Consider the following 17,745-nt stretch of genomic DNA (forward strand, 5'->3'; position numbering starts at 1 on the left):
TCCAGGAATGCTCTAGTTGTTTTATTTTCATACACCAATTCTTTCCCAGTTTCTCTTTTTCTTTTGTTCTAGTAAACAAAAAATTTTAAAAGATTTTATTTATTTGACATAGACAGACATGGCAAGAGAGGGAACACAAGCATGGGGAGTGGGAGAGGGAGAAGCAGGCTTCCTGCTGAGCACAGAGCCCCCTGCGGGCCTCGATCCCAGGACTCTGGGATCATGACCTGAGCCGAAGGCAGATGCTTAATGACTGAGTCACCCAGGCACTCCATAAAATCTTTTTTGATAAGTGCAGCCTGCGTACCTAGAAAGGAATTCAAATCCACAATCTGGATTTCCTACATGAATTCAGCCATCAAGAAACAAGTCCCAAATCAATCTAATAGATTTATAGAGGAAGCTGAACCTCTATGCAGGGAGGATGACCCAGGTTCTGGAGACACGTCAGCCGAAGGGAGGGGCTTCCCAGGTCCCCGAGCACTGGAGGGCTGCTGCCTCTCCTAACTGATCTCCCTTTGGCTCTGGGAAAGCTCCTTTCCCAGGGTTTCCTTCCTTCCTTCTTTCCAATCTCTCTTCAGGTCTCTGCTGAATTCCTCTCTACCCCTTGGAAGCACTACCGTTCCTTGATGGTCTCTTCACATTCTCCGATTCCTGGGATCCTTTAGCCACACTCCCTTTGAGGCTTAACCATGCCCAAACTGTTCTCTAGCCACGAATCATGGTTTTGGGCTTCTTAGCGATCCCCCGTGTCAGTTCATAGGTCTAAAGACCCCTAAACACAGCTCTGATACCATGTCCTCTCAGCCCTCTGTTCCTCGGGTCCAGTCCTCCTAGTGAACCCCTCCATCAGCTCTCTGCTCACTGGTCCAAGACAACCTAGCCGTACACTTGCCCTTGTTCGTCAGTAGTGAGATTGCTCGCATAATCCTTTTCCTAATGGAAATGTAATATAATAATACCATGCTACACTATTTTTATTTTTTCCTAATATGTATAAAGTATAGAAGTCCATGTTCTCCTTATATAAAGATGATTTTGTCTTGCCCTGTACTCAATTCATTAATTTTAATCTAGAAATTGTTTTGGAGACTAGCCAAGCATGCACTTAATCTTAAAGAGAAGTTTGGGACAGGTTGCAATATGACATTCTGGAATCCTGGGGAAAAAAAAAGCCAGATTCCTAGAGTTCCATCCACCAGTGTTCTAAAGGATAAGAACATCCTTCTCTGAATGTTGGGGCAACAGCCAAGGATCAGAAGATCTTGCAAAGTCGGGTTATATACAAGGACAGGCTTTGCCCTGCTAATGTAGATCACTGGGGCAGACCCGGCCACCCTGCTGACCAGGCTCCGAGGCAGAGCTGACTTCCTAAAACCCTTTCCGCTGCTACTCATCAGTTCTTTTTCCAACTTCCTCCTTCCTCTGAGAACTAGAAAGCTCCTCGGCCAGTGCAGTTTTCTCCCATGCTAAGTGCTTGCAGGACACAGCTTTCTCCAACCAACTGGCCACCATGTTTTCTCTGGCTCTCTAATCAGACAGTGGTGGCTTAATCGGGAGCCCAGAGTCTCAGCCCAGGTCACTTCTGTTCCCTCCATTCAGCCCCATGGACACACACCCTAGGGCCCCAGGGGGCTGGCTGGCAGGCAGATCACTTGACCTTGATCCTGGGCTCCTGTTTGCTGGTTGCTGCTCCCCGGACCTTCTCCTTAGTTTTGCGTGTATGGGCCACTGGGGTCTCAACAGCCACTCTTAGCTGCCCTATCTCAAACTGTGCACTGAGCACCAGGTTCCAGCAGCACTCCAGTGTCCATTTCCAAGGGCACTTATGGCAGTGCCTTGAGTTCTTCTCACTAGCTCATCAGTCTCCACTCACTTGTGCCCCAGAGGTCTGTTTGCTGCAGCCCTTTGGATGCAGATACTATGCAGTATGTGCTTTGTGTCAACATCACCCTGGCTCCCTGTGCACATCCTACTCCCTCTGTGACTCTGCCTCCTAGCTTTGGTGTGCCTGATGACTATAGATTGGCTCTGGCCCGTGCAGAGGACTCCCCCTGCAACTTCATCATCCCATGGACTGGAACCACGTCTTCTCCCATGAAGGCTGAACCCCAGCCTTAGGGAGGCATCTTTCCTTTACCCTTCTGAGTTTACTCTACTTTCGTTTACCCTTCTGAGTACTCTCCTCCTGCTGAGGGTTTTCTTTCAATATTTACAGCTACTCTCCTACCATTGCATACTCATTCTTCATGCTAAGTTTCCCATTGAAATCACTGTGTGGTTTCTGTCTCCTCATCAGACCCAGATTGATAAAGAAGTGAATGTGCATGCATATAACTTCTATATGAGGGCAAAGACATGAACTCTGTACCTGCATTTATTCAGTGACTCCAGTGACAAGCCAAAGAAACAGTGCAAGTCAAAATTATTAATAATACTAGCTGGGGCTATGGCCTTGAACTCAGATACAGAAATACAATGGTTTGGACCCTGGGATGGCCAACTACAGGCCTGAAGACCAAATCTGGTCTGACACCTGTTTTGGTAAGACCTGTGGTGTAGGAATGATTTTTATATTTTAAATGGTTGAAAAAGAATTAAAAAAAAAGAATAGCATCTGTAAAGTTTTATTGTAACACCATATATTTGTTATGTTCTCTTGAGCTGCTTTCATCCTGTTATGGTTGAATTGAGTCATTGCAACAGAGACCATGTGACCCATAAACCCTAAAGTGCTATCTGAGCTGACCCTTAACAGGAAAAGTTTCCCAGGCCCTGATCTAGACTGAACCTCAGGAACACTTTACCAAACAAAGGCCAGATGAATTCATGACCCCCTTTTTCTTGTTTGTGGAAATCGACAAGCTGATAGTGGCTAGGAGAGCATGGTATAGTGGAGCAGGGGACAACATTCAGATTCAAGATATTTTGTAGGTGAGGCCCACAGGACTTGCTGATGGATGAATTATGAGATGGGAGAGGAAGAGAGGAATCGAGGATGCTTCCAAGTTTGTCATTTTACTTTTTTGCTTTTTTAACTCGAGAAACTCCTGAGTCGGGGAACACTGGTAAGAAGTGGGTTTGGGAAGAAGAGTGAATACAATCAGGAATCCAATTTTCATCATGTTAAATTTAGTAGACCTCCAGCTCAAGCAGGCGGCTGGAGATAAAAGGCCACGAGATAAATGAGGAGCCCAGCATTAGAGGAATGAATTTGAAATTCCTGAGCATTTAGGTAGTAGTCACAATTACCAGGATTGGAGGGGATTGGTTGATTGACTCGTTCAGTCATTCAAATACGTTTTGTTAAGCAGTGTTCCAGGCATTGCTGTAATGAAAAATACACAAAGGAAAATTTACACCCTCAGGATTTCCATTCTAATGGGAGGAGTAATAAAATAACAGAAATATACAGTGTATTAGGGATCAATGTTAAGGAGAGAGAGATAAAGCAGGGATGGGTGGGAAGGTTGTAGTTTTAATCAGGATGGCCAGCAAAGTCCTCTGTAGGAAAATGTTTGAGCTTAAATCCTGCAGGAAGTGAGGGCATGAGTCGTGCACATAGCTGGACGATTAGTATTCCAGGCAGAGGCAACAGCAAATGCAAAGGTACTAAGGCAGGAGGACGACAAGCTAGTTCGCGGAAAAGCAAGGACATTGTCTGCAGAAGAGGCGGGGGAGAGTGGCGGGAGATGATGACCTAGAGGTAATGGGCCCGGGTTGGGGACCGGGACTGAAGTGGAACTAGGAAGGTGACCGAGTATCTCCGGAAAATTCAGTTTGACGTTAGCCCCGCCCCCAAAGACCCCGCGGGCTTTAGGCTCCAAGCTCCGCGTTTTGGCCGGAACTCAAGAGCCGACGCCGGACCGGAAGTTGCTTTTACCCGACCCCATTTTATCCGAGGCCGCACTTCCGGTGGCGGCGGCGGGAAGCGGAGCGCAGGAGGACGACTAGGCCTTGGGCGAAGAGAATCCGGCGGGAATCGGAGCCATCAGAACCGCCACCATGGTGAGGAGGCACAGGCTGGCGGCGCGGGAACTTCCGAGTCTGTCGTGGAGAGCTGACCGCGACTGATCGGGAGTTGGCGGGGGAGGGGGGGAGGTCGTGGGTTGGCCGCTCATGGCGGCGAAGGCCCGGGCCGCGGCCGCCCCGTCCCAGCAAGGGAGACCCGGACCTCGGCCATTCGGCGGGGTCGGGGAGCGGAAGGCTGGAACCGAGGGATGGAGGCCGGGGTCGCTCGGTGGTGGCGAGGATAGAACCGCGGCTCTTGATGCCGCTGTAGCCCCAGTACTTGGGATCCTACGGGCACTAAGTAAACTTTGGCAGAATAAATACGTGTTTGGGGTTCGGAGCAGGCATTAGAGCCTCAGGAGGACTTGTGAAACAGGGTGAGGGTCTGAGGAGCTGTTGCCGAAAGAGGTGGGAGGACTTGTGGCCAAAACCAGGGGGAGTTCTTGGGTCCAGTAGACGGGAGGAGGGAATGGGAGGGCGACCGAGTAGGTTTGGAGGAAGAGTGCAACTCATTTTGTTGAGCGTGCCTTTGTGTCTGAGTTTGTCTGACTTTTCAGGGACTGGGGCTACGTAATGAAATGCTTCCTTCCTTCACCCAGTTCACTTTCTGGTCGGGGACACGGATACTGTATCCGGAGTGGTAATTAAGCATTATGTAAAAGTAACGGCGAGGGAGGGGCGGGACAGGAACGCCCTCTGGGGTAGATGATGCTTGAGCAGAGTCCTAAAATATTGTTAGAGGTGTCTTCCCAGGGAGGATGGAAGGGGTTGTTACAGATGGGAAGGACTGCAAGAACCAGGCATGAAGGGTCGCACTGTTGAAAGTTCCTGGAGGGGGAAGGGATGGATGAAGGGGTGGAAGGAGAGATGGGAGGCATTGGCAGGAACCTGGTTTCTAAAGGCTTTACATGCCACCTAACCCTGTTGGTGATGAGGCATGCCATTGAAGGATCGAGCCAGCAACATGTCCTGAACTTAGTTACGTTTAGAAAGAGCACTCCGTTCTGTAGTGTTGGGTGAACTGGAAGCAGGGAATTGTTTGTGGGATTGGTTGGAAGAGTAAGCACTGGCTGGATTCAGTCTGTCCAGGTTCCAACCCAGCTTCCTGGCTGTGAGACAGGGCCAGCTACTTAACCTCTCCTGGCCTCAGCGGCTGTATTTGTAAAATAGGAGTAATAATTAGCCTGATTTCTAGAATTAAATGAGATCTCTAGTGCTTGTCACAGTGCCAGGTACACAGGGAACAGCCATTACAAGGTGGACGGACCAGTAAATGTTGCCATAAAGGTTCACATCTGTGTGGCCAGAAGCTGTGTGATTACAAGCCTGTTAACATGGTCATTTGAGGGAGAGTGAGCCACATATCCTGTGTCTCCAGGGTGTCAGTCAAGGTTCTGATCCACACATTGGTAGATTAAAAAACCTGTTCTTGTCCAAGCCCACAGAGATGAACAGCAAGCCCAGGGCCTGGCACAGAGAAGGCGCTTGGATGGGTCATGACTGGCCCACACCCGTCATACTGACGGGAAGCTGATGGACAAGTCAGATGTCAGGGGGTTTATTTCTAGAGAGATGTAACTGCCAAAGGTGCCTGACAACTTGCATTGTGAGATCTATTTAGTCTCCCTTTTAGCAAAGCTCCATTGAAAGCCAGGCTACAAATTGGAAAAAGTTGTTGGATTGATAAAGAAGTAGACAAGTTATTTATGTTATTTTTTTTTAAGATTTTATTATTTTTTATTTTTTAAGATTTTATTTATTTATTTGTCAGATTGAGAGAGAGAGAGTACACGCAGGGGGAGAGACAGGCAGAGGGAGAAGCAGGCTCCCGGCCGAGCAAGGAGCCCCAGGTGGGACTCGATCCCAGGACTCTGGGATCATGACCTGAGCTGAAAGCAGTGGATTAACCAACTGAGCCACCCAGGCGTCCCAGGATTTTATTTGTCAGAGAGATCGGGAGCACAGGCAGGCAGAGACAGAGGGAGAAGCAGGCTCCCTGCCAGGCAAGGAGCCCGATATGGGACTTGATCTCAGGACGCTGGGATCATGACACAAGCAAAAGCAGCTGCTTAACTGACTGAGCCACCCATGTTTCCCAAGTTACATATGTTCTTAAAGACCATTATGAGTTCAAACTGATGAGTGCCCTGGCCACCAGAAAGTTTCCCTACCCAAAGGTAGTCTTGGATGCACACTAACGTTTTTGGTTTAGGGATTCCATTCTCCTTCCCTCCAAGCTGATCAGCTCCTTTGTGTTGACAAATTCTCCTTGTTGATTGGATCCTTACTGCCAGCTCCTCTTTCACCCGGTCTTTTAAATGGGCTGTGGGTGTCACAGCACTAGTCACCTGTAATCTGCACAGTGGCAGATTGCTCTTCCGGTATGGGGGGGATTGGATTACACGCTCACGCTCAACCCTGAAACTGACGCAGCACAGGCGCAGGTAGTTGTAATATGAAAAAGACAATTTTAAGGGAAGGGAATAACAGTTGTGGGCAGAGGTTAGGGCTGAACGAAGGGTGATGTGGGAGAATTCCTGGGGAAGGGCTGTGGCCAGAAGCCAGAGCTGAGAATCTAGTGAGAACAATAGACAGCCATGTGGAGGAGAAGGCCACAGCTGGTCTTCAGGAAGGACCAGCGATACAGAGGTCTGAAAGAGCTGGACTCATCCTGCTGATTTGTCCTTGCAGACCGTGGGCAAGAGCAGCAAGATGCTGCAGCACATCGACTACAGGATGAGGTGCATCCTGCAAGACGGCCGCATCTTCATCGGCACCTTCAAGGCTTTTGACAAGCATATGAATTTGATCCTCTGTGACTGTGACGAGTTCAGGAAGATCAAGTGAGAAGTGGGCTGTGTGGGGGTGGGATGTGAGTTTCGAGGGAAGTGGGTGGGTGGGCGGGGTGACAGGTGGTGATGTAGCTAGCTGGTTCCTTGGTTTGTTCCCTGTGTTAGAGGGCAGATGTAAGTGGGGACAGTGGACTCTAAGAACACTCCTTCCTTGCTAGCCCGGCAAGCCTTGCTCTCTAGTCTAGCTGAGTGCAAGTTGTCAGGAGGGCTGCTAGACTTTTGTTTCTCTGACTTTGTCTGCCCCTGGGTACTGGGGTAAAGGGCTCTCATGTTCTCCCCACAGGTGTGTAAGGGGGGAGAGCTTGGTTTTCTGGCCTCATTGCCTATTTGTAAAGCTGTAGCCTAAAGGGCTCTCCCAAGGCAGCCTGGTCTGAAACTGCTTTAAGAAGCCTCTGACCCTCTTCAGGGTAAGTGCTCAGCTTCCCGTGTGGGTTTGGGGCCAGTGATTCTTGTTGGCATTTATAGACACAATTGGAGATATTTTCTACTTTTCTACAATTCCATACGTTATTGGATAACTCCCTTGTTTTAAGACTCACAGATCTTAAGCTTCTGGCCTGTTTAAAAATGTGGGCTATAATTCTCCGTGCATATTACATTCAAGGCATCCTGAGGCCCAAAGAAGTTAGGTGACTTCCATAATCATTCAGCTCTTTTGCCACATCCAGTGGTCCATGTTAGGTTATTGGCAGCTCTGACTCCTCTGATTCCCTTAAGGGCTGTCCTTTTCTTTTTGTGGCAAGAGGTCAAGAAGTACAGGACACGATGTGGTAGGGATGGCTGAGTGCCAGGGATACAATGAAGAGGGGCCAGCTGATCAGCATAGAACTATTGCAGATGGTTCTCCCCTGTTGTTTTTTTAATGAAACTATTCTGATAATTTAAAATTGTTTATTGGGAAATATATTTTAAAAATATGTAAAAGTATATGCAGAAAGATTTAAATACCCAGAAGGGTTTGTGTGTGTGTGTGGTTTTTTGGTTGTTTTCATTTTGGGTTTTTTTTTTTTTTTATGAAAGAGCAATAAATTCTTCTATTTAAAAAAATATAGATAAGGGAAAAAGGAAGAAATGTCCACCATAGAAAAGTGCTTTTTTTTTTTTTTTAAAAAGATTTATTTATTTATTTATTTGACAGAGAGAAATCACAAGTAGATGGAGAGGCAGGCAGAGAGAGAAGGGGGGGGGGAAGCAGGCTCCCTGCCAAGCAGAGAGCCCGATGCGGGACTCGATCCCAGGACCCTGAGATCATGACCTGAGCCGAAGGCAGCGGCTTAACCCACTGAGCCACCCAGGCGCCCTAGAAAAGTGCTTTTAATTTAATATAAAAAAATACCATAAAAGAAAACCTTTAAGTTTTTAAAAATCAGAGCCTTTTGTCTTTCCTCTATTTTTAGAATATTGGTTTTGACTTTTTTTCCCCTTCCCCTGTCTTGCAGCAGTTACTCTATTTCCCATTTTACATTTACAGTTGACCCTCGCAACAACCTGGGGGATGGGGCACTGGCCCCACGCAGTCAAAAATCCATGTAGAACTTTTGACCCCCCCCCCCAGACTGAACTGCTGATAGCCTGCTGGTTGTCTGGAGGCCTTACCAATGAACTAAACAGATGAACGTGTCTTTTATGTGACATGTATTATATACTGTATTCTTACAATAAAGTACGATAGAGAAAAGTTATTAAAATCATAAGAAGAGCAAATACATTTGCAGTACCTATCAGAAGAAATTCCCATGCAGGTGGCCCCGCACATTTCAATCCCATGTTGTTCAAAGGTCAGCTCTATGTTTTGTTCCTCCTTTTCTGGTAATTGCACTGGGAACATCTGTTTTTGCGCTTTGAGGACAGAGGTGTCATTTCTATGTAGTTATTCCTTCATTGTTTCTATTTCTCTGATGAGGTGAGGGCTGTAGTAGAAGGATGCTACGTGCAAGAGGGTTGAGGGGTTCAGTGGATTTCAGTTGTTCAGGCTGCCTCCTCACACTGCTAAGGCCTTAAGCTGAAGCGAGGGAGTAGGGTAATGTCAAAGAAGACTGGACCAAGGAATGGCCTTCCTGATGGTTATGGAATAACATTCGATCCAGGGCTGGGCTTTCTTAATTCTTGTCCTGTGTCTTGGTCAGCACATCCCCTTGGCCTGGAAGACAACCACTAAGGGGTAATTAGTTCAGCCTGTGAAGGCTATCCAGAGGAGCTTAGAGAAAGTTTTTGTACCATTTGTTGGGAGGTACAGTGTAAAACAAATCTTGGGAGGCCCCTAGACAGGTGAATGGGAGCATTGCCCTTTTTCTAATGCTTGCTTGTTTGTTTTCCTAAACCCATCCTCAGGCCAAAGAACTCGAAACAAGCCGAAAGAGAAGAAAAGCGAGTCCTTGGTCTGGTGCTGCTTCGGGGGGAGAACCTGGTCTCAATGACAGTGGAGGGACCTCCTCCCAAAGATGTAAGTCCGTGCAGGGGGCCAGTACAAGGAAGGCAGCCCTGCTGTGAGCCAGGTTTTGTCTTAGGTTGTCTGCCTTTCACTGCATTACTCACAGGCATCCTCTGGTTTTTGTCTTCCTTTTACAGATAATAGAATCTCAAAGAGGTTATCCCACAAGTAAAGGTAGAGATGGGGAACCTTTTCTCAGCTGATGTACATAGCGAGTCAGGAGAAAAAGTACTTGTGGCCATCTGGTCACTTCTTAATTTGATGACATTTTAGCTGGACTTTTAAAACTCTTAACTGCAAGGGGTGCCTGGGTGGCTCAGTTGGTCAGGTATCCAACTCTTGATTTCAGCTCAGGTCAGGGGCTCAGGGTTGTGAGATTGAGCTACACATCAGGCTCCACGCTCAGCAGGGAGTCTGAGAATTCCTTCTGCCATCGCTGCATGCCCACCCCTGCTCATGTTTGCTCAAAACTCGCTCTCTATCTCAGAATAAATGAATCTTTGTAAAAGGAGTGGGGAGCTCTCTTAAGAAAGGATCAGGAAACCAAAGGGCTCATGAACATTAATTGAAAATGCTGGATTGTGGGGCAGTGCGTGGGTGGCTCAGTCACTTGAGCTGTCAACTCTTGATTTTGTCTCAGGTCATGATCTCTGGGTCCTAGGATCCCACCCTGTGTTGGGCTCCACACTTACTGGGGAATCTGTTTGAGAATTCTCTCTTCTTCCTCTCTCACTCATGAGCACTCTCTCAAATTAAAAAAAAAAAAAAAAAAAAAATCTAAATCCAAATAATAGAAGGTATATATTTTATAAAGTTAGAGAATAATGGTTAACATTTATTAAGCATCTTCTGTGTGCCAAGCACTTTAATATTTTAGTTACTCCTTATACATAGTTTATTGAGATAAATTATTCCCACTTAAGAGATTAAAAAAAACTGAGCTTTAGTGACATGCCTGAGTGTCCTAGCCTTAAGTGGTGCAGCTGGCATTTGGTCCCAGGCATTCTTGGTTCCATAAACATCAGCCCACATTTAGAAATAGAAAAGACTTTAGATCATCTAACCAGGTTTTCATATTTTCATTTTAAGGCATTGTCATCAGAGGAATAGTCTTACTTTTACTTTGACCACATGTGTATTTGGGGTTTTTTTGTATTTAACGCATAATATGTATGCAATACTTTATTCTACTTACTCACTTAACATTGTAAACATATTTCTGGTTGCGGTATACTTTTTATAAGTAATGTTAAAAATATCATCTTAAGTGATGATGGAGTAGTCATCCTAGTCATTTTCTTCTTTTTGGACTTTTACATTGAAGCCTTTCCAGTTAAAATGTTTGCAAGGGATTTACCATATTTTTTGGTTAAAGCATATGTCTATATTTATGACTCTTAGATCTGTTTGTAGTAGAATATACTACTCTTACATAAATCATTGTAAGTCTTCATGACCACAGCTGGTTTTGTCATAACCTCATCATTTACAGATGAGGAAACAGTCCCAGAGCTATAGGATTACTTGTCCACTGTTACCTTCCAGGTGAGAGTCAGAGCTGGGACTGGACCTCGTTTCTCTTTGAGGCCAGGTCAAGTGCTCTTGTCTGCCTACACCCTTCTGAACAGAGCCCTGCCCCTTTGTTGGTTTAATTTTCATAGTGAATATAGGTTGAGTTGTGGTGTATTAATCTCTGGACTTCCTCTTAAGTTCTAGCCTGCTGTAGGAGTGACAGACATATTATCTTGGGTGGAAGAGGAATGGTGTTAACATGTATGGGTCTTTTGATGCCCCATAAATCTTAGGGGCTGTCTTGGCAGTGGTATTCCAACGTGTACTTCTGATTCCCCAGCCTTTTAGTGTATTTCTTTATGTTTTAGACTGGCATTGCCCGAGTGCCGCTTGCTGGAGCTGCCGGGGGCCCAGGGATTGGCCGGGCTGCTGGCAGAGGAATCCCAGCGGGTGTTCCGATGCCCCAGGCTCCTGCGGGACTTGCAGGGCCAGTCCGAGGCGTTGGTGGGCCATCCCAACAGGTAAGGAGTTGGGGAAGGGCACCAACTTCTCCTGGTTAAAATGAAGAATAGAGAGAGGGCCCACAGTTTGGGAAGAGTCCAGAACAATCGACCTCTGACTGTCAGGCTGTCAGTATCTCATTATGCTCTGTACATAGTCCCAGAATCAAGTGAGAAGGAAAACTTAACATTGTAAATTATTTTGTTGCTGTTGAAGTAAAGAGATGCATAGAAGGTGTTGGGGCAGAGTGTTTCCATGACAGCAAAGGGTCTGTGCTGTCTTACAGCCTGTTCACAGTTACACTAACAGTGTGGAGGCTGTCCCTCATTTGGACTGGGCCACCTCAACTCAGGCCTGGAAGATGGGAATGAGCACGCAAGCTTGGTCTTCTCTGGCAGGTGGTTTCAGATAGCCTGATGCTGCGAGTTGTAGCTTAGGGGGTGGGGCGTCTGCTCCGAGTTGTGAGGAAGAGTAGGATGCTGTGTTGTCCTGTGCTTACTTGGCTCCTGTGTCCTCTTAGGTGATGACCCCACAAGGAAGAGGCACTGTGGCTGCCGCTGCAGCTGCTGCCACCGCCAGCATTGCGGGGGCCCCGACCCAGTACCCGCCCGGCCGTGGGGGTCCTCCCCCACCTATGGGCCGGGGGGCACCGCCTCCAGGTGAGGAGCCCATAAGGAGACCATGGCCACGTGATGGGAGATGCCTGAGCTGGATTCATGATGAGACATAATGTTGACTGAAACTGATGAGGAGTTTATGTAATTAAGCAGGATTACTCTGAGATCCAGCCTGGCTGATTGACCATGGGACTAGCTGGACAAGAGCCATAGGGAGCCCCACCTCTGGCTCAAGGCCCAGTTTCTTAGAAGAGACTGGGAGGGTGGAATGGTCCATCTGTCTCAGAACTTGGTGGACAGCTTTGCTATGTTTCCTGCTGCCTTCTCAAGATAGACACTTGAGCTGTATTCTTGGGGCTTTTCTCTTTTAGGAATGATGGGCCCACCACCAGGCATGAGGCCTCCCATGGGTCCCCCAATGGGGATCCCGCCTGGACGAGGAACTCCGATGGGCATGCCGCCACCGGGGATGCGGCCCCCTCCTCCAGGCATGCGAGGTAAGTGCTAGCAGCAGTGACTTGACTTCCCTTAGAGCATGTTGGAATGGGAACTGGAGGGAAGGTTTGGTTTTTGACCATAACCCTCTGGGCTTCTAGGCCTTAAACCGAGGGAAGTGGACTCTTAGAGGGCAACTTTGTCCACAAAGGAAAGAGGGAAAAAGCATTTCTTAAAATCAGCCTTCCCTCCCTCTTAGAGCAGTTAGAGTAGTCCTATACCCAGGGAACTTCTCAGTGTCCAAGGCAGTATTCTTGGGGCACTGTGAAATAATACATTCTAGAAGTCCCCAACAAGGGTCCCAGGATTGTCTTATGCCCTTAGGTTTGATAATGTCTAGTAATTAAGAGGGAGCCCTGGGCTTTGCTGTACTATTTATTTATATATATCTATTTAAATCCAGTTTGAGAAATGCTGGCATAGATTAGCCCTCTCGTTTTATAGATAAGGAAACAGGCCCCAAGAGCTTAGTGTCCTGCGTCCCAGATTGGTGTTCTTTGCACCAAGGCATAGTGGGTGATCTGTGTGTCTAGTTTGGGTTTTTTTTTATGGGTTTTATAATCATAGGAACCCATACCTACCAGAGAAGTCCCCAGTTAGTATATATGTTATGTCCCTCTGATCACTTGGTGACTTTTGAGGGGTGGTATGTGTGGGAGGCTGGGGTGGGGTGGGGTGGGGGCTGGGGCTGGAGATTGGAGTTGCAGATCAGGCACTGACTAAACTTCTTACTCTTACTTCAGGCCTTCTTTGACCCTTGGCCACAGAGTCATGGAAGTAGCTCCACAGAGGTGCGGGCCTGACTACCACAGACCTGTTTGTTTGCTATGCCGTTGTTCTCAGAGTCTCACGGGATTGTCTGGTTTTCCTTTCAGGGCCCCCTCCCCCGGGAATGTGCCCACCAAGGCCCTAGACTCATCTTGGCCCTCCTCAGATCCCTGCCTGTTTCCCGTAAGGCTGTACATAGTCCTTTTACTTCCCTGTGGCCTGTGAAACTAGTTTATAATAAACTCTTAAGAATATTTAAGTGTATCTGGTGTGTCTGTTTAATTTTAGATAATGGGGTGCTTAATAGAGTTAAGAAAGGTTGCCTTGGAAAAGTTAGTGCTAATCTCAGCTGCTTCCCTTATAAAATATTTTACTACACATTCACAGAGATGCAAACTTCATACCGAGAATTCACAAAATTGAACTATGAGATGTTTTCACATATCAAACTGGCAAAGATTAGTTTGTTGAAGTAAACACTCAATGCAGTGTTGGTGATGGTTGTGAATTGGCAATCTTCTTTGGAAGGCACTCATCTTGATAGCCTCTTACGCACTACTTCAGATGATACTCGTTTTCATATGATAAAGTAGGAGGCAGACACTGAAAATGAAAACCAATCGCACTCGGAGAGGAACAGTTTTGGTATAACTTTCTCCCAGCATGACACACATGCATACAGTCTAACCTTTTAGTTGCGGTTCTCCATGATTTCTTCCACCTAAAGTCTACAGTCAGTGGATAAGATGGTCACTGAGCAGTACTCAAGTACTTAGTACTATCAAGCTTCCAAGGGTACAGAAATACGAAATGCACACTATTCTGAAGGTACTGTCTGGGGCAAGACAATTCTAAAAGCAAAGGAGACCTTGAAAAAGTGTTGTACTGAAGTGTTAGAAATTTCTTCAGGAGTGTAAAGGTGGTTCAGCATAATGGAATATACATTAATGGAAGGAAAAAGCCACATGATCGTTTCAATAGATGCAGAGAAAACATTCGATGAAATCCTGACACCCTTCATGATTAAAAACAGCACATTAGGAATGGAAAGGAACTTTGTAAACATGACAAATGGGTTTATTTGAAAAACCCACAGCCAACACAGCCAACAACGGAGGTGCCCTCTTTAAACACTGCTGTTCACCCTTGTACCAGAAGTTAGCCACAACAATTTGGTAAATATACAAAATTAAAGATACAGAGGTTAGAAAAGTAAAACGACAATTCACCATGTAGAGAAAATCCCAAAGAACCCATGAGGAAACTAGAGATGGTCAAGTCTGCAGAGTTGCAGGGTCCAGGATCACACAGAAATCAATTGTGTGTCTACACCAGCAACAATCTGAAAAGGAGATTTAAATCATTGCATTTACAGCAGCATTCCAAAGAATAAAATACCTAGGAATTGTTTAACCAAGGAGGTGAAAGATTTGTACATTGAAACTAAAACATCTTGGGGAAAAAAAAAAAACAACCCTAAATAAATAGACCACTCGTGCTCATGGGTTGGAAGACAATATTGTTAAAATGGCAATACTCTCCAAGATGATGTATATATAGATCGAGTGCAGTCTCTGTGTAAATTCCAACGGCCTCCCCCGCCCCCCAAACAAGTGGATCGAGGTGCCTGGGTAGCTCAGTGGGTTACAACATCTGCCTTTGGCTCAGGTCGTGATCCCAGGGTCCTGGAATTGAGCCCCACGTCTGGCTCTCTGCTCAGCAGGGGACCTGCTTCCTCCTCTCTGCCTGCCTCTCTGCCTACTTGTGATCTCTGTCAAATAAATAAATAAAATCTTAAAAAAAAAAACAAAAACAAGTGGATCCTTCAAATTCCTATGAAGCTGTTAGAGGCCACAATTAGCACAACTTATATTGAAAAATGTTTGGGGCGCCTGAGTGGCTCAGTGGGTTAAGCCTCTGCTTTCAGCTCAGGTCACGATCTCATGATCTCAGGGTCCTGGGATGGAGCCCTGTATTGGGCTTTCTGCTTAGCAGGGAGCCTGCTTCCCTTCTCTCACTGCCTGGCTCTCTGCCTACTTATGATCTCTGTCAAATAAATGAATAAAATCTTAAAAAAAAAAAAAAAGTTCAAAGTTGGATGTTTCACGCTTCTGATTTTACAACCCAGTAAAAATCTTCAGTAATCAAAGCAGTGTGATATAAACATACAGACCAATGGAATAGAATTAAGAATCCAGAAATAAACCCTTGCTTATATGACTAACTTATTTTTGACAAGTGCTAAAACTTTTTATTGGAATAAAAAGTCTCTTCATCAAACAGTGCTGGGACAATTGGATTTAACTAGTGCAGGAGAATGAAGTTGGACCTCTGCCTTGTTCCCAGGTCACTCATTAACTCGAAATGTATCAAAAATCTACATAGAAGGCTAAAACGATGAACCTACTAGAAGGAAACAGGTCATTCTTGACCTGGAGTCTGGTGATAGATTCTTAAGTTTGACACCAAAAGCACAAGTAAAACGAAACAATTTTTGTGCATCAAAGGATATTATCAAGAATGTGAAAAGGCAGCCTACAGAATGGTAGAACAATATTTGCAAATCCTATATCTGATTTGGGTTTAATATCCAGACCATATAAGGAACTTTTACAGCTCAATAGTAAAAAGATAATAGCCCAATTTAGCACTTAAAAAAATTATTTATTTATTTATTTGACAGATCACAAGTAGGCAGAGAGGCAGGCAGAGAGAGGAGGAAGCCGGCTCCCCTCTGAGCTCTCGAGAACCTGATGCAGGGCTCGATCCCAGGACCCTGGCTCAATCCCAGACCCTGGGACCACAACCCCAGCCGAAGGCAGAGGCTTTAACCCACTGAGCCACCCAGGAGCCCTGATAATAGCCCAATTTAAAAGCAAAAGAATGGAACAGATTTCTTCAAACAAGATCTACACATAGATAACAAGCACATGAAAAAGATTCAGCATCACTGGCTTAAAGAGATGCAAATTAAAACCACAGTGAGAGACCATTTCACACCCACTAGGATGGCTATCATGGACGATAAGGGCGGGGTGGAGGGGGCTAACTGCTGGCTGCGAGCATGTGGGGAAATAGGACCCCTTGTGCATTGCTGGCAAGAATATAAAATGGTGCAGACAGAATGGAAAACAGTTTGGCGGTCCATCAAAAGGCTAAACATAGAAATACCATACGATCTAGCAATTCCACTCCTAAGTATATACCCGAAGAGAAATTAAAATCTATGTCTATGCAGAAACTTGTATGTGAATGTTTATAGTACATTAATCATAAAAGCCACACTGTGGAAACAACTCAGCTGTCCATCAGTGGGTGAATGGATACACAAACGGTGGGATATGATATTCAATAAAATATTATTCAGCCATAAAAGAAATGAAATATTGATACATGCTGCCATTTGGATGAACCTTGAAAACACTGTGCTAAGGGAAAGAAGCCAGATGCAGAAGGTCACATTATAGGATTCTTATTATTTGAAACATTCAGAATAGGTAAGATCATAGAGACAGCGAATTAGAAGTTACTGGGGCATGGGGACAGGGCCAAGGTCGAATGGAGATGGATTACGTAGTGGATATATTGTGTTTTTATGTGGTGATGAAAAAGTTTTGTAACTAGAGATAGATAGCTGGTTATTATATAACATATTGAATACAACTAAATGCAATTGAGTTCTACCGGTCAAGTTAATAAAGTAGTTACTTACATGTTAAAGGATTTCACCTGAATTAAAGAAGAAAGAAGGGAAAAGAATTTTTTGATTACAAAAAAATTGGAAAAAAAAAAAGGGAGTTTCTTCATGTAAAGAGGTTTACCAAGGTTTTTTACTGTGGGAAGGATATTTCAGCAGAGGAAAAGGCTGAGGAATAAGGACATCAGGGAGGTGAGCTTGGCGGCAGCTTTTGGCAGAAGATTGCATGGTGGGCTCAAGACAATGTCATAGGAACTTATGTCCCAAGCAGCAGCAAACTGCAAAGCAGGGCTGGGGCACCCCTCCGGGGAGCCTCCCATTCGCTTATCAGACGTGGCCCAAAAGAATTTTGTACTCTTAGCCTGAGCTGAAAGGCATGGACTCTTCTTTGACCATTCAAATAATACACGTTTTCCTCAACAAAGGAAAAATGTAGTCACGAATTTCCTAGTGATTAGCAAAGTAAAAATACTGTCTGCTCAAAACTAATTGAAATCCAAATTGTGCTTGGTCAGACCCACATGCAAACTCTTCTGTAGTTCATGTATTCTGCTTGTTTCTTTTAAAAATATTTTATTACAGAAAGCTCATTAAAGAATGAAATCTACTTAAAGAAGGAAATCTACTTCGAGGGGAACAGGAAAGGAAGGAAGTTCCCACTGTATACCATGTAGAACTTTTAAACTAGGAACCATGTGAGCACTTTCCCTAGTTAAAAAAAAAATTCAGTATTAAAAAAAAAATTCAGGGCACCTGGGTGGCTCAGTGGGTTAAGCCGCTGCCTTCGGCTCAGGTCATGATCTCAGGGTCCTGGGATCGAGTCCCGCATCGGGCTCTCTGCTCAGCAGGGAGCCTGCTTCC

General features: G+C 45.5%; 1 protein-coding gene across 3 annotated transcripts; it reads left to right on the plus strand.

The window, feature by feature from the left end:
* Positions 1-3,882: 3,882 nt before the first annotated feature.
* LOC132021786 (small nuclear ribonucleoprotein-associated protein B) lies at positions 3,883-13,451 on the plus strand. 3 transcript variants are annotated; one of them, XM_059406669.1, is made up of 8 exons: positions 3,884-4,008; positions 6,703-6,854; positions 9,195-9,306; positions 11,175-11,327; positions 11,828-11,966; positions 12,296-12,421; positions 13,163-13,210; positions 13,295-13,451. In XM_059406669.1, exons 1-7 carry the CDS (start codon positions 4,006-4,008, stop codon positions 13,171-13,173), a joined length of 696 nt encoding a protein of 231 aa, XP_059262652.1. In that variant the 5' UTR covers positions 3,884-4,005; the 3' UTR covers positions 13,174-13,210; positions 13,295-13,451. The 3 variants fall into 3 exon arrangements, with proteins under 3 accessions (XP_059262650.1, XP_059262652.1, XP_059262651.1); XM_059406667.1 differs by lacking the exon at positions 13,163-13,210 and having other exon boundaries at positions 3,883-4,008; XM_059406668.1 differs by having other exon boundaries at positions 13,163-13,451.
* Positions 13,452-17,745: the final 4,294 nt, after the last annotated feature.

This window comes from Mustela nigripes, chromosome 7 (genome assembly GCF_022355385.1).
Source record: "Mustela nigripes isolate SB6536 chromosome 7, MUSNIG.SB6536, whole genome shotgun sequence".
Lineage (NCBI taxonomy): Eukaryota > Metazoa > Chordata > Mammalia > Carnivora > Mustelidae > Mustela > Mustela nigripes.